A 24,891-nucleotide genomic window follows, 5' to 3' on the forward strand; every position below is an offset into this window, starting at 1 on the left:
TGAGAGGAGACACGAGTCTGCCTGCTGAGCACGTAGAGTTCATTCGTAGGAATGTTCAAAAGAGTTGTTGCCCAGGAAGCCATCACTGGAGATGGGAGATTTGAACCAGGTCCTTAAAGTGGCAGGGCTTGGAGAGCAGGGGTAGCTGCGTCCAACACAAGGAGAACTGCATGAGTGTAGACACAGGATAGAGTGGGCAGCCTTGTGTCCTCTGGCCAGACTGGGGAGTAGAGGACATCTTCTGAAATTAAGAAGGAAGCAGCTGGGACTTCCTTGGTGGCGCAGTGGTTAAGAATCCGCCTGCCAATGCAGGGGACATGGGTTCGAGCCCTGGTCCGGGAAGATCCCACATGCCGCGGAGCAGCTAAGCCCGTGAGCCACAACTACCGAGCCTGCGCTCTAGAGCCTGTGAGCCACAACTACCTAGCCCACGTGCCACAACTACTGAAGCCCTCGCGGCTAGAGCCCGTGCTCCGCAACAAGAGAAGCCACCACAGTGAGAAGCCCGCGCACCGCAACAAAGAGTAGCCCCAGCTCGCCGCAACTAGAGAAAGCTGGCACACAGCAACGAAGACCCAACACAGCCAAAAATTTAAAAATAAATAAATAAATAAATTTTTAAAAAAATAAAGAGGGAAGCAACTAATCACAAGTGGTGTCCTAAAAAGGAAGAAGGAATGTGTAAGAAAATACATTAGTGCCTGTAAGTTACAGCTCATCCTGCAGCCTTGGCTTTCCCATGTTGTATGATGTGTGCTCTGCTCTTGAGTGCCAAGGTGACAATCTTACTCCCTCTTGATGCGGTAATGTGGAGAGAGCTGGGTAGGTATCATTTTTCTCTTACTGAAAAAACAGTTGACAGGAAGAGCAAGCAAATACGCTAAGAAGAGTGGCAGGGAGGGGGTTCCCCACGACCTCATCTCCAGACCAGACTCCAGCAACCGAGGTTAGGCACTGAGGCACTCGGACAGCACTGGTGCTTATGCTCGTTTTGCCTCTCTTTCCCTCCCCACAGGAATCTCCGCCAGCAGTCCTCTGCAGACGTCCCTTGTTCGGCCTGCTGGCCTTGCTGACTTTGGACCTTCAAGCGCCTCTTCTCCCTTGAGCTCCCCTTTGAGCAAAGGAAATAGTGTTCCTGGGACTCCCAAGAGCCTCCACTTGACCAGCAGCCTAGCCCCAGACTCCCTGGTCCGGAAACAGGGCAAAGGCACCAACCCCTCTGGAGGACGGTAACCACCTGGCCCTCCAGCTTCCTTCAACCAAACCGGGGGCTAGAGTCCTGGCCTGCAGATGGCCTTTGGATGGCTTGCCCAGTGCAGCATCTTTCATCCCAAGCCAGAGGGCAGCGATGACCAGCTGCAGCAAGGGAAAGACAGGCAGGTGGTTGGCGTGAGCACTTTGATCACCTGTGTCCCAAGAGGAATGCTCTGGGGTTGCCTGTAGGAAGAAGGCCCAAGGACGGGGATCAGGCCCACAGCATCTCAAAGGAATTTATAGGCAAGTCTTAAACCTCATACTGGGGAAGGGCCTGACAGAGACCCTGTTTAGATGCTCAGGCACACAGTCTCCATCCCCATTCCACTCTTCGGCTCTGGCCATGTCCCTTGCAAAGGCTCTACAAGTGCTGTGAAGAGCCTTCCACAGTGGAGACTTCTCTTAGGGCTGTGATTTCCTGTGGGGCTAGGAAGGGAGGAAATCATGTATGCAACGTCCTCAGTCGTGGGCAACTCCCCAAGTCTCCAAACCCCATTTGCCAGAGTGTCACGGTTGAGGAGAGCAGCGAACGCAAAAGAAGGTAGTGGTCTGTGAGGATGACAGAAGGCTAGAGGAAGCATGCCTGGAGGCAGTTGTTTTCCCAGCATTTCCTCCCCTGTCCTGCACGGTTCGCACCAGAGAACCTTCAGGTCCCACCAGCAACAGTAGCAGCAGCTCCCACTCCGGGACTCCCAGAAGCCAGTAAACAGACCAGGAGCCACCTCAATCAGCAGGACATCCTCACTGCCCCTCTTGCAGGCTCCCCTTGCCCTTCCTGAATGCACAGTCTCCCCACCCTTGCCCTTCAGCCCCCTGCTTGGCTGTATGCACTGTCTGTATTGCACTGAGAAAGGAAGGGATGGCGGAGTGAGCTGGAGAGGATGGAGAGAGGGCAGGCTCAGCACCCACCCTCCCAGCCCGACCCCACCAGCCTGAGCTTGCTTCCCTCCAGGAGAGGCAAAGGGGTGGTGTTGGCACTGGTGGTGTTTCTGCTTGCCCCCAGCCTGATGTCCCTGGTGGAGCAGGTGCTTCTGGGCGGGCCAGCCTCTAATTTGCACACCTGAAAATCGCGGAATTGAGTTTAGATAGATTGATTTTTAAAACTTTTTTTTTGGAGTAGGAGTGGTAGGGGAATCATTTAATTTAAATCATTAAGATTCCCCTGCCCAAACCCAGACTCCTGTGTACAGATGCTATTTAGAGGGAATCAGAAAAATGCCAAGCCTTTTTTCTCTTTGAATGTGCTGTCTATTTTTATAACTGAACTTGTACATATGTATAAAGAGAGACACATCTTCCTTTTACTAACTGGAGAAAAAAAATCTTAAATAAAATGGAGTGAGATAATTTTATGTAAATTGAGGTGTCTGTGGTCTTTGCAGCCGCCTCTCCTTGGGGGCATTGTAAGGCTCTTGGGGGAGTGTGGCAGGATGAAGGGGAAGCAGAGCCCCAACATTGTCATCGTTCTTGTGGTCAGGACACGTGGTCAGTGTGACGAGGAGTGCCCTGTGGGCGTTAATTGGGCATAGGAATTCGCCTCCAGCCGTCAGAGAGGAGGCTTAACCAAGCTCCTGGCGGGCCAGGGCCTCGGCCTTCAGGGTGTGGGCTCCTTATGACTCCAGACCTTGCCTCCAGGACTTAGGCGTAGGCAGCTTGACCTGGTCCACCATTAGGCAGTTACATAGTGGTAATCTTAACACTGACGGATTCTTTCCCCAAATACCACAAGTGAGAGATTATCCTGGCAGTGTGTAATATATAAAATCCCCAACTAATAGAAACTGTATTGCCCCAATTTCTAAAACTGTGATATGTCTACAAATGTGTGCATATAAACCCCAGAAACCTACCCCGTTTGCAGTTCCAGTACCCACTGTCAATCAGTTAAGCCAGCAGAAATACTAAGGAACTGTGAAACGAACTCAGTGTTATCAAAGTTAGCTGTACTTGTAAGAATCATGAAGGAAAACAGTGAAATATGTTACTAGGGATTCCAAAGACATCCAGGCTTTGAAAACTTAGCTCTCTGATCAGTTGGAAAAAGAATGAGTTCCCAGCCTGCACTGGCAGTGTTTCTCTGATTGAGTTAAAACACTCATATATGCTCTTGTGTCACCTTTGAGCAGGGCTCGTGCTGTTCCGAATGTGCTGGCTGTGTGGCCTCCCAAGCCTTGGCTTACCCTGCACACCCTTGATCGGGGTGGGCTGGCTCCTTAGAAGCTGCTGCTCACCCCGTCACAAGGGTAAGCCTTGTCTTCATTTTGTTGATCTTAAGTAGCACTGTCATAGATGCTGGGTCTTGTTTTTCTTGCTGGTAAACTTGACCAAGGCCTCACACAGAGCAAACCAGTGTCAGTTTCCCAATTAGCCATGCCCTGTTGTCACCACTGTGGCTCCTGGTCAACAAGCCCACTAGGATGGATCCTCTCCACTTCTCATTACCCAGCTTGCCCCCCCCCCCCCCCCCCCCCCAGTGACAAGACTCTAGAACCTTGTCAAGGTCAGCAGTGGTCGCCTCTGTAGGGACCTGACAACTCAGATCCTCGTGTAGCTTCACCCGGATGCGGATAGGCTAGTATCCTCTCCTGAAAAGCATGTAAGTCTTGGATCAGAGCTCTCCAGTCTTCTGTGTCCCCAGACATGGTACCATACCCCCCTTTTACCCATTTTCAATCCAGTCCCTGAAGAAACACAGCTAACATTTCATATTGAGGGGTGCTCGCAGCCTTAATGTTCCTCCTCACCTGTCCCTCCCTTACCTGAGGGTTCATAGATGGGGCTTGAATCTTAAAAGCGAAAGCTTCAAACTCATTAACAGCTTGAGTCCTGTCCCCAAGTTATGACTCATGCTAGTCTGTCCACTCTCTGAAGACTGCGGCTCTCATGTGGGAGATGGACAGCTTTCACCTATGAACCCAAAGAGCCAGTCCCTTAACGTAGAAAAAGACTGGGGAGGGCTCCTGCCTGCTAAAAGGAGCGTCCCTCAGGGAGCCTGGAGGTCCAGTCCTCCAGTGCAGATCTCACTGGATCACAGTGAGGCCATCTTTTCGACCAGGTTTCCCTTGCCACATGAACCAGCTCTGGGGCCCTAGGTAAGTAGATTTTAAGATTGTGGGCTGCCCCATGAGGAGCCCTGGAAATGTGGAGTCTGCACTGGGCTTACTATCACAGTTTCCATGCCTAGGGCTTTGTTGAAGCACTCAGGAGTCTCTGGAGACCCCCTGGACCTGGAGTTTTAGAGATCCCCAGATGTGCCTCAAGGGCTGTTGTGAGTGATAAACAAAAAGGGATATGGGCCACCCAAATTAAACAGAGCAGCTCTGCTTTTACTGCGAGCTAAAGATTTTGTGTGGAGTTAAACTAAGTTTAAGTTAAATTTTTTTTTTTGAAACTTCTGAATCATCCCCTTAAGTAATGCTTATCAAACTTTAGTACACATATGAATCACCTCGGATCTTCTTAAAATGCAGGTTGAATTTCAGAAGGTCTAGGGTGAGACCTGAAACTGAACCTCTAACAAACACACCTCAGGTGGTGGCTGCTTCGCCTTGGACCACACCTGGCATAACAAGGCCTTGGGCACCCTCCAGCCATGTCAGTCAGCATAAACTCTGAGCTCTTCTTGTATGCCCCCACTCCAGCCAGGAAGCTCTGTGCAGGAAATACAACTTGATTTTTTAGGCGACTCAATCCACCTGATGAAAGAAAATGAAAAACTAACATTTCCAGGAAAATTAGGTCCCATACATGTTTTCTCACTTTTTTCATTTTAAACCTATCAATTCATGATTTTCTCCATCGCCTTTTTCCCCTGGGTAGACCTCTGTTAACATGTTAGGTATGAGAGAAGATCTCTGATCTGCTGCTGCCCCTCTGTCCTGTGTAGCCTCCACCAAGTTGTAGCCTCTTTAATTGCTAGAGGGTCTGCGATCCCCGGACTCGCTATTTTCTCTGCTGCATGTGTCTCCTTCTCGTGACTACCAGACTCCTCAGGGCCAGTCAGCTTTCTGAACTGATTCCTAAGCCCTTTCCAGGGGCATGGTGAAGTTTGGCAGGTCTCCCGTGCTTCTCCGAGACTGCCAGAGTGTGGGAAGCCGTGCGGTTTGGGAGGCAGCCGTGGCCACTGCTGGCTGCCCAAATCAGCCATCTTCATGGTGCCTTCAAACCACTTGGGTGTGGAGGGCGTAGGGGAGGGCAGGCTCTGTTCTAGAGAAAGCAGGGCCTCTGGCTGTCATAAAACTGTGTGCCCAGGTACTCGCTCTATGGTAGCAAATGGTGCTGCTAAGAAAGGCATCTGCCTGGAGGGGAGGCCCCTGCATGGAGGCTCCTGAGGACTCTGGGGTGGCAGGAGCTTGAGCTATGTCAGCCCTCGTGGGAACAACCCCTTTTGTCATCCTGGAAGTGTCTGGGGCAAACAGTGCCATGGCTGGACTACGGAGATGCCAATCCCTGGTGACAGTCCCCAGGGCTGGGTGTAGGGGGAGGTAGAAGGAAAGGGTAAGAGGAGGGAGGACAAGCCTGAGGCCCACTTCCTGGGTCCCTGAGGAAGCTGGGCGCCTCCCTTGTCACCAGGCCCCTGAACTCTTCCTGTGCTCCCATTTCTTCCTTGCTTCAGGTCCTGAGACTCAGCTGGCTTCCCCTTCCTCTTTAAAACAGCCACCATCCACTCTCATTCCAGTTTCCCCTGTTTACTGCAAGCTGCTGGGGGATGTACCCCTGGTCCTCTCCTAACTGCTGCCAAATGAGCGTCTTGCTTTTTTTTTTATATTAAGGGTTTTCTTGCTCATCAAAACAAAGACACCAGGTAAAAGCAGAACTGGACATAGGGAGTTACAAAGCTCAAGATCTTTTTCACAGTTCTCCGAGTCCCTGGTCTACAGTTCCTGGCACCTTGGTTAAGAGAAACAAGGATTCCTGAGTGAGAGGCTCTCTCTTAGAGAGGTAAGAGTTTCTCCCCAAAGGCCAGGGAACGGGCTCTAGTGAGCACCCCTGCAGGGCCCATGCCTCTCTCCTCTCCTGCCCTTTGGGATTTTGAGGTCCTGGGACCCAAAGCCCAAGAATGAATGCCTAGACCAAGGGCTGGGGTGACCTCTCTGGGTCTGACCTGGACTGTGGACTAGGCTGCACAGCCTCTGAAGGGGAAAGGAAGCAGGGGCACAGAGGGTCACAGTTGCAGGAGATGGTGGGGTGTTTTCTAAGCTCCCCCAGCCCAGCTGATGGTCCTGAGAGCCGCTCTCTGGGAGAACGCCCGGGGCACTCAGAACATCTCATGCCCTCCATCACCACCACATAACCCCAAGCCCCACCCTGAATCAGGCCTACTTGCAGCTGTTCCTGCTACCAGGGAAGAGGGAAGGGACTCCCTTCACATTTCCCAGGTGACGGGTCCTGGAAGACCCCAGGCAGCTTCATGCCTTGCACCCTTGAAGTCACTTGCCTAGGAATGTCTGAGGAGGGCAGTGGGGGGGTGTCGGGGGTTAGGGGTTGAATCCAGTGGGTTGTAAGGGCCACGCGGCTTCAGTGGTCTCAGTTTGTCCTCAGCCCCGTGGATTTGGAAAGGGCAGCATGAACTCTATCATGCAGAATCTTTCTGAATAGCTATGTCAGAGAGCTGATAGTTAACCCTTTGAAGCACCAGAATTTATCTTGGTTAGGACTCTTTTGAAGAGATTTTGTGAATATCACAGCTTAAACAGACCCTACTGAACATATCTTAACCTTTCCTGAGAACCTGGGTCACATGAGCATCTGGTGCTCAGGCCCCTGCGCCATGACTACCGAGTGCCTGATACTAAACCACACGGGCAGCTACACTTGTATGCGTCTCAAGTCTGCTTTGAATAGGACCTGTGTCCCCTTAGTGTTTTTGTGCTGATATCTAACTTACCTCCCTCTTCTAACTTACCTTTTCCAAATTCTTGGGGGCTTGAAAACCATTTATCCTGATTCAGAACTTCTGAACCAGAGAAAACTACTCCGAAGGAGGAACTGCGGGCTCTCCTAGGAATAAAGTGATTGAGCTTCAGTGCATGCCTCTGGCCTCTGCTGGGCTCCAGTACCTGAGTTCTGGGTAAGCCCAGTGTTCTAGATAGGCGTGTTCTGGTTTGAACCAGTTCACTAAAGCTTATGGATTTTATTTTACTCTCTCTTTTTTAAAAAACCAAAAAGTGTGTTGATTAACTCAAGTACCTAGGAACAGTTCTGCCAAGGAAGAGCTGGAGGCAATCTGAAGGCAATGTAAGCAAATGTAGCCCATCATCAGGGTTCAGTGAGAGCAAGGAAAACGAACTGTGTGATCTCAAAGGCCAGTGTCACTGAACCTGATCTCCTGATCTCCACTCCCCAGTGCTTCACCTTTATGGGGACAGGCTGGTCATCCCTAGGGACTGTCCAATCACAGATCTCCATGGGTTGGGCCATAAATCCTCTGATCAAATAATGTCACTGCTTACATTGGTTAGGGCAGCACACACTCTGTAAGAGAGACTCCAAAATGCAACTGCTCAAATAAGATGTAAATCCACATATGTCTCCCTTAAGAATTTGAATTTATTCTACACAATCATTTAAGGTCCCAGTTTATTTTCATCCTGTTTCTCTGCCATCTCCATGCTTTGTTCTCATCTGCATGGTTAGTGCTGGTTTGCAGAAACATCTGATAGGAAGGGGAAAGTCTGGAGAGGAGGTGCCCCTGCTGTCTTAAAAGTTAGACCCTTAAATGGCTCACAGTACTTTGGCTCACATTGTATCAGAGAGAGCTCTAGATGCAAAGACCCATCCAACTGCAAAGGAGGCTGCCATACAATTAAGGAAGAAGAGAACAGATTTTGAACGGACAGCTCTTAGTCTTGGACACAATGCCCCAAAGGAAAATGGGCAAAACCACTTATTTGAGGTCTATTTATAAACACTTTCTGTGTGCTAGGCAGTGTACATGCATAGAAAATGCACACAAACACGCAAATGGGTAATAATCATATGGGGAAATGTTTACCCTCATTAATAATCAAAGAAATGAGAGCTAAAACAATGAGATTCCAAGCTTTTCCTATCAGACTGGCTGAAGTTTGCTTTTAAATAACAATTGCCAGGGACTTCCCTGGTGGTCCAGTCGTTAAGAATACACCTTCCAATGCAGGGGATGCAGGTTCGATCCCTGGTGGGGGAACTAAGATCCCACATGCTACGGGGCAACCCGTGTGCTGCAACTACTGAGCCCGCGTGCTCTGGAGCCTGCACACCACAACTAGAGAGAGGCCCATGCGCCACAACAAAAGATCCCGCATACCGCAACTAAGACCCGTCACAGCCAAATAATTTAAAAAAAACAAAACAAAAAACAATTGCTAGAGTTGGGGAAGATACACAAAAACAGGCTTTAGCACCAACTCCTGGTGGAATGAAAGGCTGATTTACTATGAAACACTGTAGTTTAAGCTTCAGGACTCCTCACTTTGTAGGCCTCCTTTGCACCGGATGGCATGGAACACTGTTCCAGTCTGGGGGACCCCCTCTGTGCCTTGGAAGAGGTGGTCCTGGGGCTGTTCCTCTACCTCCAGTGACAATTTGCCCTTGGTGGCCCTCATCCAGCAACCAGACCCCATTGTTGACCCCAAGGAGAACGATCTAAACAAGACACTGTCCCACCATGGCCCAGGCTTCATCGCTAATAAACCCCCAAAGACTGGCATGGTGGGATCACCAGATCAGTGAGGACCTGGCTGGCTGGACCAGCTGCCATGGGAGACCATGCCTCCTGAGATCAGTGAGCAAGACCTAGCCTGAACAGGCCTCTCTGAGGAAGTTACAGAGATGGCAATAGGGCACTTTCTAAAACTATCAGTAATGAAAAATTTATATCAAATATGCTATTTTAAAAAGACTATACAACATTTTCTTTATATTCTTTCTATAGAAAGTGAAATTGCAATATTATTTCTTGAAGCCCTTCACACCCACTAGGATGGCTACAGTAAAAATGGTAATAGGGCTTCCCTGGTGGCACAGTGGTTAAGAATCTGCCTGCCAATGCAGGGGACACGGGTTCGAGCCCTGGTCCGGGAAGATCCCACATGCCGTGGAGCAACTAAGCCCATGTGCCACAACTACTGAGCGTGCGCTCTAGAGCCGGTGAGCCACAACTACTGAAGCCCATGTGCAGTAACTACTGAAGCCCACGCACCTAGAGCCCGTGCTCCGCAACAAGAGAAGCCACCACAATGAAGCCCGCGCACCGCAACGAAGAGTAGCCCCCGTTCTCAGCAACTAGAGAAAGCCTGCACGCAGCAGCGAAGACCCAATGCAGCCAAAAATTAAATAAATGAATAAATAAATTTATTTTTTAAAAAAACGGTAATAGTAAGTGTTAATGAGGATATGGAGAAATTGCAATCATTCGTTGCTGGTGGTAACGTAAAATGCTGCAGGTGCCTGGGAAAACAGTTTGGCAGTCCCTGAAAAAGTTAAACGTATACTGTTACTGTGATGGTTAATTTTATGTATCAACTTAAGTGGGCCACAGAGTATCCAGACATTTGGTCAAACATTATTCTGGGTGTTTCCGTGAGTTTTTTTGGATCAGATTAACACTTAAGTCAGTAGACTGAGTAAAGCAGATCGCTCTCCCTAATGCTAGTGGGCCTCCTCCAATCAATTGAAGACCTGAATAGAATAAAATGTCTGATGCTCCCTCCAGTAAGAGAGAAGTCCTCCTGCCTGACTGCCTTCGAACTGGAACACTGGCTTTCTCCTGCCTTCAAGCTGGAATTGAAACAGCAGCTCTTCCTGCTAGCCTTTGGACCAAACTACACCACTGGCTCTCCTGGTTCTCCAGCTTGCAGACTCATCCTGCAGGTCTGCAGACCTTGGGACCTGTCAGCCTCCATAGTCACATGAACCAATTTATTTCTATCTAAATATCTATCTATCTATCTATCTATCTATCTATCTATCTATCTGTCTTCTACCTATCTATCTATCTATCTATATCTCCTATTGGTTTTGTACCTCTGGAGAACCCTAACAATACGACCCAGCAATTCCACTTCCAGGTGTACCCAAGAGAAATGAAAACATATGTCTACAAAAAAACTTAGACATGAATCTTCATAGCAGTATTCACAAGAGTCAAAAGGCGGAAACAATGCAAATGTCCATCAACTGATGAATGGACAGATAAAATGTGGTATATCCATACAATGGAATATTATTCAGCAATAGAAAGGAATGAAGTACTGATTTGTGCTACAAGTAGGATGAAGCTTGGAAACATTATGTTAAGTGAAAGAACCCAAACACCAAAAGACCAGGTATTATATGATTATGAAATGTCCAGAATGGGCAAATCTATAGAGACAGAAAGTAAATTAGTGGTTGCATAGGGTTGGGGGATTGGGTAATAAGTAAAGGGTGTGAGGTTTCTTTGTGGACTAATAAAAATGTTATAAAATTGATTGTGGTGATAGTTGCATACCTCTGTGAATATGTAGTAAAAGCCATTGAATTGTACACTTTAAAAGGTGAATTGTATGGTACATGAATTATATTTCAATTAAGTTGTTAAGAAAAAAAAGAAGATGCGGCCAAAAATGTAGAAGAAAAGTTTTAGGTTGAACAACATAAAATTGCTTTTTAACCTACAAATATGGCAGTTTCATATGTTTCAATCTATTGATAAATAATAATGTTATTTTATGATTTTTGAGGTGGTTGTAAGCTTTTTCTTTTTCTATTCTAAATATTCACTTTTGTGCTTAATTTTGTATTCTTAAAGAGGGCTTTCCCAAATTGTATAAGATTTAGGCCTCACACACCCAGATCCAGGGTGGGAATGTAAAGTGTTAGGGCCTTGTGTAGGACAATCTGACAATCTGTGTCAGGAATTTTAGAAATATCCATGCCTTTGACCCAGCCACTCTACTTTCAGGGATCTATTTTCAGGGAATAATCAAGTTTGCTGTAGGGCAAGGCTTCTCAACTTTGAACCTTGGATAATGGAGCAGGAGCCCAGACTGAGCCTTGTCAGAAGTTCCATTCCTCATAACTTTTGAGTTTCACCAATAACTCCTTGGCTTGAGCCCATTGGAACTGGATTTTCTGTTATACGCAACTAAAACAAAGGTTTCATGGCAGCATAACTGAACCTAGCGAAAAATTGGAAACAACCCAAATGGAAACAATATAGGATTGGTTAAATAAATTTTGTACATCACTATGTTGAACTATTAGGTGGCCATTAAAAATCATATCTTTAAGAATATCTGATGACATAGGAAAAAATGCTCACAATTTAATCTTAGGTGAAAAAGTAGGACACAAAATAAGTGATGAAGTTTATTTTTTACCTACCTATGTATATATGTAGGTTTTTTAATAGAGTAATAAGAAAGAGGACTAGAAGGAAGCAAACTTTCCTGGATGAATTATGAATGAATTTTAATTCTTTATACCATTCTGTATTTTCCAAACTTTCTACTACGATCATGTGTTATTTGATATATAATTACAACAAGCACTTTAGGAACAGAAGCATGGGGTATTTTTTGGCTGAGTTGGGTCTTCTTGCTTCACACAGGCTTTTTCTAGTTGGGGCAAGAGGGGGCTACTCTTCGTTGCAGTGCGCAGGCTTCTCACTGTGGTGGCTTCTCTTGTTGCGGAGCAGGGGCTCTAGGCGCATGGGCTTCAGTAGTTGCAGAATGCGGGCTCAGTAGTTGTGGCTCGCGTGCTCTAGAGCGCAGGCTCAGTAGCTGTGGCTCACGGGCTTAGTTGCTCTGTGGCATGTGGGATCTTCCTGGACCAGGGATCGAACCCGTGTCCCCTGCACTGGCAGGCGGATTCTTAACCACTGTGCCACCAGGGAAGTCCAAGAAGTATGCTTTTAAGGGAAATTTAGAAAACACTGAAAAGCAAGAAGGTAAGCTATTTCCCACAACGAAAGCTTTCTTACAATGTGTCTTCTGATTTCAATTCAGTTCTCATGATAAAATGATAACATGGTAGCATCCCCCCAATACACCTTAATAATTTCAAGGGGACTTTAGAGAAGCTGTACTTCAGGGAAAGGCATGGGCTGGAATTTCAGACACCATGGAGAGATATTTTAAGGCAGGTATGTCTTTTCTGAGCATCAATATCTGCTCCAGTTTGCAAACCTGGTGTTCTGGTTTACCTGGGCCTGGGGCCAGCTTTTCCTCTGGGTAGAAAAGGGAGCACCCTGGGCTTCCCTGGTGGCACAGTGGTTAAGAATCCACCTGCCAATGCAGGGGACACGGGTTCAAGCCCTGGTCCGGGAAGATCCCACATGCCACGGAGCAACTAAGCCCGTGCGCCACGACTACTGAGCCTGCGCTCTAGAGCCCGTGAGCCACAACTGCTGAGCCCACAAGCCGCAGCTACTGAGGCCCGCGCGCCTGGAGCCTGTGCTCCGCAACAAGGGAGGCCACCGCAATGAGGAGCCCGCACACCACAACGAAGACCCAACACAGCCAAAAATAAATAAATACATAAATAAAATAAATTATAAAAACAAAACAAAAAAAAAAGAAAAGGGAGCACCCTGCATGGCCCAGCACCCAAATCAGTGCTCTTAACCTCTGAAGGGATGTCCAGAGCCTCTTTGTGCCCAGGCCTTTTCTTTTTCAGATCTGCATTTTATTACATATTTGACTGACTTATGAATAAGTAATAAATTTGCACAGTTCAAAATCAAAAACATACAAAAGGGCATAAGAATAAAAAGTCTCTCTTCCATCCCCTCCCCTGGCCCCCAGTTCCCCTCCTGGGAGGCAAACTGTGTTGACAGTTTCTGGTGATTCCTTCCAGACATATATCTATGCTTTTTAAATACATGATTGTATTCATACTATGTCTCTAACTTTGTATGCTTTTTTTTTTTCACTTACACACTAATGTTAAGAGAATACTGTAAAAAGAGTAAAATGTGTTCTGAACATTAATAAATATTCTTCCTAAACATTCATAATTACTCAAACATGCCATGGAAGGGAGATGGGCCATTTGGTTGTCCTATTCCTGGAAATTTTGGACTTTCTCCCCCTAAGTCCTCTGAGTCTGTCCAAATGAAACTGTCCTCCTGGGTTCAGCCAGCAATTGCGTTTGGTTTGGGACCTGATTAGCCATTGGCTCCCTGGGGACACAGAGCTCAAAGGTCAGGAGGAGGCCCAGGGCCCAAGCCAGAGGGAAGAGCGGGTGGTCCCTGGCCTTCAGGAGCTGGCTGTGTGGTCCAGGCCAGCAGAGGAGATATATTTAGCTGGGTCAGATGCTGCTGGCTGTATCATGACCCAGGAGGACTGTGCTATTGGTAAACAAACCACAATGGCCTGGCTTTCAGTCAGTCCTCCTTTCTCCCTTTCCCCACTTGCTGGCAGGGCAGGGGCTGTGAGAGGTGGAGGTGGGCGCTGACCAGGGAGAGGGCTCATCTGGAGAGGCCACCTGCAAGGCACCCAGCAGAATTGTGTGGCCTCGTTCTCATGGCCCCAAGTTGTTTTTTTTTTCTGTCATTTCCCCTCCTGCCTTTCTTCACCCACCCTCCCCAACACAGCAGAGTGGGGCAGCCCAGGGAGCACCCCCTTCCTCCTCTGCCTCCACCTCCTTTTCCCTTTCTCCCTCTACCCATCAACCTGATTTGCCATCAGTGCTCCGCTAAGTGAATAGAGTTCATTCATACAGTCATTCAGCCAACTTCATTTATCCATTTATTTGGCCAGCAAATATTTTTTGAGGGCCTGAGATAAGCCAGGCTCAGTGCTGGGTACCAAAGACACAGCAATGAACAGGGAGGTGCTGGCTCTGGCCCTCGTGGAGTTTACACTCTAGTGAGGTTAGAGATAATCCAGTAACTAATTAGGTGCTGGTGAAAATAGTAGTGTTAAACAATAACCAACATTCACATAGTGCTTTGAAGTACATAGGGACTTCCCTGGTGGTCCAGTGGGTAAGACTCTGCGCTCCCAATGCAGGGGGCCTGGTTTCGATCCCTGGTTGGGGAACTAGATCCTGCATGCATGCCACAACTAAGAGTCCACATGCCACAACTAAGAAGTCCACATGCCGCAACTAAGACCTGGCACAACCAAAATAAATAAATAAATAAATATTTTAAAATAAATAAAGTATATAAGGGTCTTTCACCTGATAGCACATCTAATCCCAAGAGTCTAAGAGATAGTTATGGTTATCATTCCTGCTTTAAAAATGAAGAAATTGCAGCTCAGAGATATTAAATAACCTGGCCAAGGACTCACAGGGTACATGGAGCCCTGGTTCTTGAGCTCAGTCCCTCCAACCCCAAGCTCATGTCCCTCCTGAAAAAGAGGAGCCACTGGAACTGGATGGGAGCAGGTTTCTGGTGCAGCTCTTCATTTTACATTTGAGGAGATGGAGGCCCAAAGAGAAGAAAAGTGCCTTGTCTAAGACACAGGCTTAAAACAGGACTGGAACCTCTGGATCCCAGCCCAGTGCTCGTTCTTTGCATCTGAACAGCAGTTCAATGTCCTGACCAGGGCATGAAGCTCTCGCAGATTTGGAGTGGGGGTAGTCACGGTAGGTCCGCCTCCTCCCCTCCCCTGCACCCCCCCAGCCCCACCCACCTCTGCTGCATAGTCCCTTTTGTGAGGAGAGAGCACAGAATGCCCTCCGCAGTCCCCATCCTCCCCTTGCCAGTGCCTGCTGCTTGCTGAGTGTGTGGGCTTTCATTCAACAAACACAATGTGAGCACCTACTGTGTGAAGGCTCTGGGAAGCACCTCAAGGGCCCACAGTCCACTGGGGAGGCCAACAAGGAACACAGTGCCATCAGATCTGCAAGATAAAAAGCAGAGATGTCAGAGATGCATAGCAGGGCCCCAAAGCCAGGCCTTGGTGGTCAGGTAGAGAAGGTTCAGGGAAGGCTTCCCGGAGGAGGGACATCTCAACTGAGCCCTTAAGTCTGAGTGATGAATTAGCCAGGCCAGAGCTGGCAGGGAAGAGGCTTTCAGGGTTGGGGAATGGAGGGTGCAAGATAAAGCAAGAAGGCACCCTGCACGTTGCAGGCATTTTGCAGGCTTCTGTCAGGTCCGTACAAGTAGCCTGTGAGCAGGAACTTGGTCTCCCTTCCTATGGAAACTTCCACGGGTGAGGACCTACTCCTGTGGATGGATGACTCGGGTACCCCACATGAGCAGCTTTCACCACCACGGACTCAGCACCCTCCCAGCCAGAGCCACCCTCCTGACCTGGTGTGGACATGACAGCCCCAGGAGGGGCTGTGCCTGGCAGGAGTCTTTGACTGCAGCAGGGGGGAAGCCGCAGGTGGGTACATTACTGTCCCCTTCTTCCCCCAGTCACCAGCACCCTCAGGTTGTTCCCAGGAGGGTCCAGCTCCCCTCCCGTGGGGACAGGGAGCACCACCCCATGAGACAGGCACAAACAGCCCTCCAACTTAGTGCCCAGAGCAGGGAGGACTAGCAAGGGCACGGACCCTGCCCCTGACAGGCCTGCCGAAGGGCGGCCCTTCCTCTGGTGTGTGTTTAGGGCCTGACCTCTCTCAGACCAACAGAGGGGCTGAGAGGGGGCAGCCCAGGGTGGGTCAGTACTGCCCCAGTCAGGCACATGCTGGGTCTGCCCTCGCCCCCCGGTGGCTCCCAGTCCCACATTCCTGGGCTGTGCACAGAAACATTCACTTTGAATATTAGCCCGAGGAGGCGGCTTGGCACTCTCCCTTGGTGGTGACTGGTTTTCACGGGTCCTTTCCCTTCAAGGGGAAGCGTGACATTGCGTTCAGAAGGGGTGTCTCCTTAAACCCGGTTCCCCATAGGTCCCCTGAGTTCCCGTGGGGCCCCAGAGCTGGGCTACATTCAGTTCCTGCCCTGGGGAAGGGGGGGGGGGCGCGTGCTGAGCCTAGCGGGGACAGATCTGCAAGCAGATCACGTCAATACAACGTGCTGGGCTCAAAACGGGGTGGGGGGAGGGTTGTTGGGCACGAGGTGGGGCACCAGCCAGCCCCAGCCCAGATCCACAGCAGCTTCTGCAGGCACAAGGCCGGCGCTGAGTTCAGAAGGATGTGAGAGGGTTGGGTAAAGTGGTTAGCATGGGGAAAAGAGTAGGAGCAAAGCCTTGGTGACCAAATATAGCCCCAGGTGGGAGGAGACAGCAGGAAGGCGGCGGGATGGAGGGGCGTGGCGGGGGGAGCGCGAGGCCGAGGCGGGAGGGGAGAGCAGGCCCTGGGGCCAGAGTTGGCATTTTACATTTTGTAGGAAATAAATATCCAGGAGGGCACCAAACTGGGGAAGGCGGATCACTTTGGAGGGCATGACTGTCGTCCAGGGAAAGAGGGCGAGCATCAGGGCGGGGGAGGTAGGACGGGACAGGGAGCCCTAAGGTCCGGTCAGACAGCGGAACGCCTGAAGGTTTGAGGAAGGAGACTGGGCCCACGTTTAAGGTTTGGTGAGGGGAGCGCTCACCCCGGGCTCTATCTTCCTGGGGGGCGGGAAGGACCGGGGAGTCGCCGAGCCGGAGGGGCGCCTGCGGGGCAGGGTCCCCGGATGAAGCGGGAGGGGCGGGCGCGGACGCGTGCGGTGCCCTCTCCTTCCTGGAGGGGTTGGGCCGGTGACGGGAGAGCAGCGAGGTGGCGTGGCGGAGCCTTAAGGGTGTGTCCGCTCTCCCTCACGGCCCAGGGAAATGCCCCGGACGGGCCTGAACTGGGAAGGGCAGGCCTGGCGGGACTCTCCAAGGGCACCCGGGAAGGGCAGAGGAAAGCGGCCTCCACGGGCCCCTGGGCAGGGGTTGAGGGTCCAGGAACAGGGCAAGGAGGGCAGAGGGCAGGTGTGGTCAGGGGCTTTGGTCAACCTCTTCTGACAGGCGCCAGGTAAAGCAATCCTGCTTGGGGACTTCCCTGGCCCTCTTCCCTGGCGGTCCAGTGGTTAAGACTCCACGCTTCTACCGCAGGGGTCAGGGGTTCGATCCCTGGTCGGGGAATTGAGACCCCGCATGACGCATGGCACGGCCAAAAAAAAACAAACAATCCTGCTCGGTCCCAGTTTCCACAGACACTATGCCATTTAAACACTCCAAACCTCGAGGCTTTTGAGAGTGAAAGTAATAATTACCTCAGGACAACAGGAGTAAACTAGGCCCGTCCTGGGCACACTGGGATATATGGTCACCCTAGCTGTGGGGCAGGAGGCTGGCCCTCCTGCTTTGACCCTGGCCCTCAGGGACACTCTCCTTGTGACAGGCCCCCCCCCCCCCAACCTGGCCCTGGAGCACCCTGACCCTCCTCAGAGCCAGGCCTGGGGAAAGACAAGGTCTCCCCCTTTTGAGGTCCATCTTCCCACACCCTTTGCTTCTCTGCCACCACTGTCTTCAGGGGAACGACAGCCCTCAGAGGAACGTGGTCCTTCCTGGAACCCAGTGGGGGGCAACCTGGAGAACCCCTAAGAGCCTGTCAGCCCTAGAAAGGTGCTCAGAGGCCGGAGTGGTGTTTGCCCACATGCCCCTGAACTGTTCGTGCCCCGTCTTGGCAAAACCCTGGGGTTCCCCAGTCTCCTCCCTCCTGCCTGTCCCCCGTTTTCAACTGGCTGCCAGGCGATGTCCCCACATTCCCTGCTCCGGCTTTTAGTTCATGCCTCCCCAGCACCTGCCCATCTTGCAGCCTTCCCCTGCCACCAGCACAAGCCTCCTTAAGCCCAGACCTGAACACAACACTTGTCTGCTTGACAAGCAGACAAAACAAAAAGAACAAAAACAAACAAAGACCCTTTTGTGGGAGGAAAAACACATGAAAAAATAAAAACATCACCACAGAACTCAACTTCCCTACAAGATAAAGTCTAACACTTCCTCCAAGAACTGACTCCAAGTGTACAATGGAGTATTCCAGAACTATATATTTGCAACAGAAGGAATGCAGAAACAGCTGAGAATCCAACTGCTTCTATTAAAGGCAGACATTAAAAATATAAAACAATGCCACTCCTTTCACTAAATTTGTTCTGGAAAATAGAATCATTTTTCCTTTAAAATATGTTAACATATAATGGATTTATTTTTTAAATTTAATTGATAAATATGTTTTAAACTTCTTAATTCCTAATACACTAAATGTTGTCAATTGCTATATCACACATCAACAAAAGCTCTTGGGGTCCTGAGACTCCTACGCCCTCCCCACAACTTCAGTTACCCCTTTGCTTCTCTCTCCTCTTAGCAGCCAACTTTCTTGAGAGCTACTTTCCTCCCACTAGCTTCTCAGCCCTACCTTGTGGTTTCCCACCACTGATCCTGAAATTGCTCTCACTGAGGCCACTGAGGACCGCCTGGCATTTCATCCAGTGGACACTCCTGTGTCCTCGTTTTCCTTAGCATCTCAGCAGCATGACCCTGGCTCATAGAAAACCACGCTCTCCTGATTCTCCTCCTGCCTCTCCAGCTGCTTGTTCCCAACTCTTCTTGCTTTGCTCACCCCACCAGGGCTGGGGGGCCTCAGGGTTGGACTGGGCCTCGTTCTCTTTTCTCTCCACTCCCAGGGCTTTGAGGACTGTCTTGATGGGTGTGCCTCCCAAATCTCTAACTCCAGCCCATAGTACTCTTCCGAGTCCCAGACCCACGTATGCAGCTGCTCCTGAACATCCATGTGGATGCCACCGCCCCACAGGCCCCCGCAGGGCAAACACTCTCACACAGGGCAGATCTCCACCCGCACCCTTTCCAACTCTGCCTCTGCACCAGGAGCCCCGGCCCTCTATCCTCTTCCTCACTCTCCTCATCAACCAGCCACAACCAATCCTGCCGACCTCACTCCCTAAATTGCTCTCAAATCCATCCTCCTGTCCATTCCCACTGCACCCCTCAGCTCAGGCCACCTTCCCTCTCCCTGGCCTTTGACACAGCAGCCAGTATTCCTTTTTAAGCAGTCTCTTCCCCTCAGAATCCACAGGGGCCCCCAGCGACCCAGGAGGAGTGCCTCCTCCACAGCACAGCTCACCAGAGCAGCCAGCAGGCTGAGGTCCTGCCACCTGTCCCGCCCCATGTCCCCTTCCCCATGCCACTCTGTCCCAGCTGGTCTGACCTTGCACCCCCCCTCTGGTACAAGTTGTTCCGTGCCTCTGTTCACTAGAGACCTCCTCTCAGTCCCATCATTCCCTCCCCTGGAAAGCCTACCCTGACCTCCCTCAACCCCTCAGGGTCAAGAGCCCTTTCTAAGCTGAATGCCCTATTCCCACCATGACACTTTTCATGCTGAATGGTCACGATTCAAAGTTCCTTGAGGAGGAGGATTTCTTCTCTGCTCTATCCCCAGTGCCTAGATCAGTGCCTGGCATGTAGCAGCAGCTTAGTAAATACCTGCTGAATGAATGGCTTGAAGTATGCGAGCCCATGTGCAGCTGGCAAGCAACCTTCCGAACCCCCAACGCCATTCATATAGAGCATGGCTCTGCTCTGAGCACCCAGACTGGCTGTCTGGCCCTACCCTGGCATAGGAGGCGGCTGTCCAGGGCTCCCTGCCACCCGCTGCCTCCTCCGGATGTGTTGTCCTGACCGAGCTCCCAGAGGAACCTGGCTGGACTCCACACTTCTCCCATCAATGGCCAAGACACGAGGCTGCCAACACATGGGCACCCTCCGCAGGCACAAGGGCCACCCAGCTTGGTCGGAGCTGACCCTGCTGGGGACACCCGGACCAAACCAGGGCACCAGCCACAACAAGAGGGGCAGCAACACATACCACACAGCGTCCCAGTGTAAACTGAGTCTCAGAGGCTGAATACTTTTCTGGAGGTCACTGGGCAAGTGAGGGATGGGCTGGATTGGAGCCAGGCTCTACTGCTGCAAAAGCCTTGCACCCATTCTGCAGGTCCAGGAGTAAAGGCTGAATCCACTGAGGGGCCACTCCCAGTTGAGGAGCCCAGGGCCAGACTGAGAACTTGGGGGCTGGGATTTGCACCTGCAGGGCCAGGGTGAGGGAAGAGTAGCCAGGGGCAGGCAGATGGTGAACAAGCAGCAGTCCAGAGGGTGCCCGGCAACTCATCCCATCATGGGCTTGAGTCCTGGTGGGTCAGGGTAACGGAGAAGGCACAGCCCACACCACAGGCCCAGGAGGCAAGAATGAGCACCCGGACCTCGGAAGTCAAAGGGCCACCAGGTCCTCCAGGCCTGCACTGTCAGCATGGTCTCACAAGTCGTCATCACCTTACCACTTAAGCTCCTTTAACCCACATGGCTCCTTTAGCAGGAAGCCAGAGGTCTAGCCCCACTGTCAGGAAGAGGCAGCTGCTGACCCTGCAACTGGAGGAAGACCTGGTCTGAACTGCAAGCCCGGCAGCCCCTTCAAGGCAGCTGGGAGGAGACACAGGGTACCAAGTCGGTGGCAAGGACTCCTCACAGGGCTGCCAAGTGGAGCTGCCCAGGCTGAATTTGCATGCCTCAGGGGGGGCATTCTTTGTGTGCACTAAGATGTGAATCGTGATCACAGGAGCGATGTAACCTGGTAGTCCTGCCTGCTCAGCTGCCCCCTCTCTGGGACAGAGGCATGGGGATGAAGAGGGAGCCCTTTCCCCTCTTATGAGCCTTCCAGGGCTTCAGCACCTCACTCACCCCCAAACCCCCACCTGAAGAAAGAACCACATTCCAGCACAGCACTGATAATGAGATCAGTTTATGGATTATAGTATGGGACAGACTGGGAAGGTGCCAGGGCCTATACCGATGAGCTTCCCAGAAACAGACCGACAGACAGACAGGAGTGGCCCAGACAGACAGACAGGATAGGGAAACAAAGGCAAATGGGTAAGAGGCCTAGGCCCAGCCTCAGCAGCTGTGTCTGGCTTCCAGATCCAGCTCTGCCCTGGGGACCTGGGGGATGAGCAGGGCTGGCAGGGGCCTCAGTTCTTGTAGGGCCCCCTCTCCTCACTCCCTCCTACCCTCACCAGCAAGCTGGGACCTTTGGCGGGTGTTGTTTCTGGGGCTAGGGAATGGTTGGTCTGGAGTGGGGGGCAGAGGGTCAAGGCTCTTGGAGGCTCCCTGGGGAGGTGGAGGCCTGGGTAGTATGGGGATAGCAGCAGCACTGGGGGGAATCTGGTCAGGCACCAGGCGCCTGGGGTGGGGCACCGCTCAGCAGGGCCCCTATAACTAGGGCAGGCCCCCCACCCTGCCCACCACACCAACATGGTGCAATAAATAAAGTTTCAAGTAGTAAGTCAGTGTCAGGTAGGAGATCTGGGGGCTGGCGGACAGGCAGGGGCTTAAAAGAGGCCCCTGTTGGCCCACCAAGTCTTCTCAGTGGGCTCCAGCTATTATCAAGTCTGTCTGTGTGCACTGGAGTGGGGACCTGGCCCCTGTGTCCATGTAGGGGCTCAGCCCCTCAGACCAGTGCCAAAGCCTGCTCAGTGGGGCAGAAGCAGGGCAGCATGGTGCCTACAGCATCCACGATGGCTGCTAGGTGCTCGTCCTGTGCCTGGGGCCCACAAAGCTGCATGAAGTCTGCCAGGCGCAGCAAGTACTCAAGGTTGTGGCCAGAGAAGCCTCGGCAGGCCAGGATCTGCGTAGCGATGGCCTCCTCAGGCGCAGGGCCCAGGTAACCAGGGTTCTGCGGGGTGGCCACGTAGGCCAATGCCTTGAGTGGTTGGTCAGGGGTATCTTGAGGGTAGAAGGTGACCTCCTTGGTATCATAGCTGCCAAGCACTGCCTCCCGCACATTCAGGTACTTCAGGGCCTCATTCACCTGCTCACCTTGCACCTGGTACGCCACACCCCAAGTGCAGCCCTAGGAGAAAACATGGGCACTGGGGTCAGTCACACAGCTCCTTCTGGTCCCACCCCAGTACTGTGTTTGTAAGGGAGGTGGGCAGAGCGCTGATGAGCCCTCTAGTAGCAATATATCAAGCCCTCATCCTCCCTTAACACGGGTTGGTAAGGTGGTCTAGCCCCAGAAAGAACAGAAATCCTACTCAGAGTATGGTCTGAGAAACAATGGCATCACCTGTAAGCTTGTTAAGAATGAGTTTCAGGCCACTCTAAATCTTATTAAAATCTGTATTTTAACAAGATCCTCAGGTGATTCTTATGAGAAGCACTTAGCTAGACCCACCCTTCCCCTCAGCCAGCGGGGCATCTAATCTAGCCTGCAGCCAAGGATCCACAAGCTCTGTCTGTCTGCACCCCTCCATGCTGGGTCTCTTTCTTGACTCTGGCACTTACCTCACGATCTTCAAGGAGGGTCACCACACGACCAGGCTAGGGAGGGAAGAGAGATTTTGAAAAAAAACAAATTAGAAATGAGCTCTGCCATCATTGGTAGAGAAAACTCTTAGTAACCCTTCTGTCCCAGGCCTCAGAGAGCCCCACTCATCCAGGGGGATGATGCATAGATGTAACAGAAGTAGACACATGGCAGTGGCCCAGATTGATAATCAGAAATATTCATCAACACGGTGATCCACAGGATCAGCCTATAGCCATCACACAGTGACCCACTGGGCACACAAATTTAAGCCAAAATATGTAAGCAAGGTTTACATATTTCCCCCATCGCGACGGAGTCACCGTCTGCCCAGATAGACCCTGACATTCCAGGGCACCAGCACGGTGCCCACTATCCTGTCCCCACCCCCGTCATTCACCCGGGCATGGGCAGATGCTCACCATCTTGTCGCTGCCCCGATGGAAGGTGTCTCCCTGCCAGAAGCGGCGGCTGTAGCCGCGCACGAAGCCCACACGGCTGTCGCTGTAGGTGAAGTCGGGCCTCCACACCAGGGAGCCGTACCCGAAAATCCACAACGCTTGGGGGTCGCAGTCGTCCTGGGGGGGCTGCAAGGGAGGCGGTGAGGCGGGCGGGGTGTTCTCAGCTACAGACTCCTGCTTCATGGTGCCGGACACAGGGACGGGCCCGGGCGGCTTCCGGGGCTGGTCTCCGGCGCGGGCACGGAAGGACCACTGACGTACCCACCTGGCCTGGCACCGCTTGGCTGCTCCAGCTGCGCTGCCCGGTCCGAGGTCCCCTTTAAACCCTCCGGCCGGGAAGCCCCACCCACCGCGGCCAGCTGCCGCGGTTATTGGGGCGGGGCAAATTCCCTTTTGGCCAATCACCTTCGGATTTTGCTGCCCGGTTAACCGCGCCGCCGCCTGAATGGGTAACTGCGCGTCCTGCGCCGGGCCCAGCGCGCCCGCTGATTGGTTCGGCTCCACCTCTGTAGCAAACCTGGCAGGAGTGATGCAACGGCTGGGGAGGCTTCCCCAGCTCAGGCGTGCAGCAAGGACGCCTCAGATTGCGTCAGGCGGCCGGCAGTGGGCACGGACGAGGGCACCGGTCGTCTCCCCATCAGCCCCTTTACGGCCTGGGCCCTTCAAGAACCATGGTTGGCGGGCCCCAGGAGGGTGTCTCTCAAGCAGTCCTGCCAGTGCACCTGGCCGACTCACTGCCACCCCAGGCAGCACGGACTCTACCAGGTCCAGTGCAGGACACGTCCAGAAGGAGGGCTCTGGGCGGCGTAAATGCCCGTCTCTGGGGTTTCTCCTGGGAGCACATACTCTGGAGAAGCTGTCCGAGGCACCTCCGCCTTCCGTACAGGTGCCTCACGCTGTTGGCGCGCGTGAGCAAATGGAGAAACTGAGTCACGGGGCTGACAAGGTGTTCTGCGGAAGCTGAGAGATTGAGTCAGACCGGGCGTTCAGAGCCTGCGGGTCACGTGAGGGCTACGCCCCAGGCCAGGTGCGGGACTGCCTGAGCCCAAATAGGCTCCAGGAAATGCCGGTCAGAGCGCTTGGAACTGCCGTTGTCACTTTGGCAGTGGTGGCCCGACCTGCGGAGAGAAGCCATAAAGACCGGAAAGTCAGGTCAGTCCTGCCCCAAGGCGATGGGTTTAGTTCTGCCCGGACAGGAGAGTTTTGCAACAATGGTTGGGTTAATCTTAGGCACCGAGGTTCTGGGAGTGGAGGGCAAGGAGGGCCCTTACCGGCCTTCGCCCTTGGCTACTGGCTTCCCGACCCACAGAAGGTCCGCAGGTCGCCTGGGGTTGACCCCCTAAGCAGCGGCCAGGGGAAGGGGAAACAGAGGCAGCAGAAGGCTTGCACCTCGCAGAACTGGCTCCGAGGGACTGCTCCTGAGGTCAGGGGACTGCTGATGAGGAACAGGGAGAGCCCTCTGGCAGGGAAAAGGGGCAGTATTGCTTCTCATTCGATTCTAATTAGATATTTAAACTAAAAATTATCTGCACACTTAAAGTAATCATTCCAAAGGTGCCTAAGATATAATCTCCAGTAGGAATGCTTCACTATGTTGTGTATAGTATGAAGCTAGATCTTTAAAAACAAGTTATACATTAATATTAGTAAAAGAAATAATATGGAATAATATACATAAACTGTTAGCAGAGCCTGTCACCAGAGGAGGACTTTCCATATTAAATGTAAATATTTATGGAAAAGTTTGGGTTTTTTACAAGGAGCATGAATTACTTTTCCCACTGGAAAAAATTACAGGCACATGGTTGTTTCTGGTTATTCCTTTCTCCTTCCCTCCATTCTCCATGTTCACTCTCCCCTCTTCTCCTCTCTCTATCCTGTCTCCTTTAGTCCACCTCCTCTGCTGCTTAGGGAAAATATCCCCCCTCCACCTACCACCTTTGATAGTGGGGTGGGAGGTGAG

The 24,891-nt window shown here is 51.6% G+C and overlaps 2 protein-coding genes across 6 annotated transcripts in view; one reads left to right on the plus strand and one right to left on the minus strand.

Annotated features, from left to right (window-relative positions):
• Positions 1-2,612, plus strand: part of INO80 (INO80 complex ATPase subunit) — a 129,772-nt gene extending 127,160 nt beyond the window's left edge. For all 5 annotated transcript variants that reach the window (XM_036842975.1, XM_036842977.1, XM_036842978.1 and 2 more), the window contains one exon: positions 1,016-2,612. In XM_036842975.1, the coding sequence (XP_036698870.1) occupies positions 1,016-1,233 (218 nt within the window). In that variant the 3' untranslated portion in view covers positions 1,234-2,612. The remainder of the gene's footprint in view (positions 1-1,015) is intronic.
• An 18,652-nt stretch (positions 2,613-21,264) lies between these two features.
• Positions 21,265-23,226, minus strand: CHAC1 (ChaC glutathione specific gamma-glutamylcyclotransferase 1). Its single transcript, XM_036842986.1, has 3 exons — positions 22,890-23,226; positions 22,446-22,481; positions 21,265-22,011 (listed from the first exon to the last, which is right to left on the minus strand). The coding sequence occupies exons 1-3, from the start codon at positions 23,109-23,111 to the stop codon at positions 21,610-21,612; spliced, it is 660 nt and encodes a 219-aa protein (XP_036698881.1). The 5' UTR covers positions 23,112-23,226; the 3' UTR covers positions 21,265-21,609.
• Positions 23,227-24,891: the final 1,665 nt, after the last annotated feature.

This window comes from Balaenoptera musculus, chromosome 2, assembly GCF_009873245.2.
Source record: "Balaenoptera musculus isolate JJ_BM4_2016_0621 chromosome 2, mBalMus1.pri.v3, whole genome shotgun sequence".
Classification (NCBI taxonomy): domain Eukaryota; kingdom Metazoa; phylum Chordata; class Mammalia; order Artiodactyla; family Balaenopteridae; genus Balaenoptera; species Balaenoptera musculus.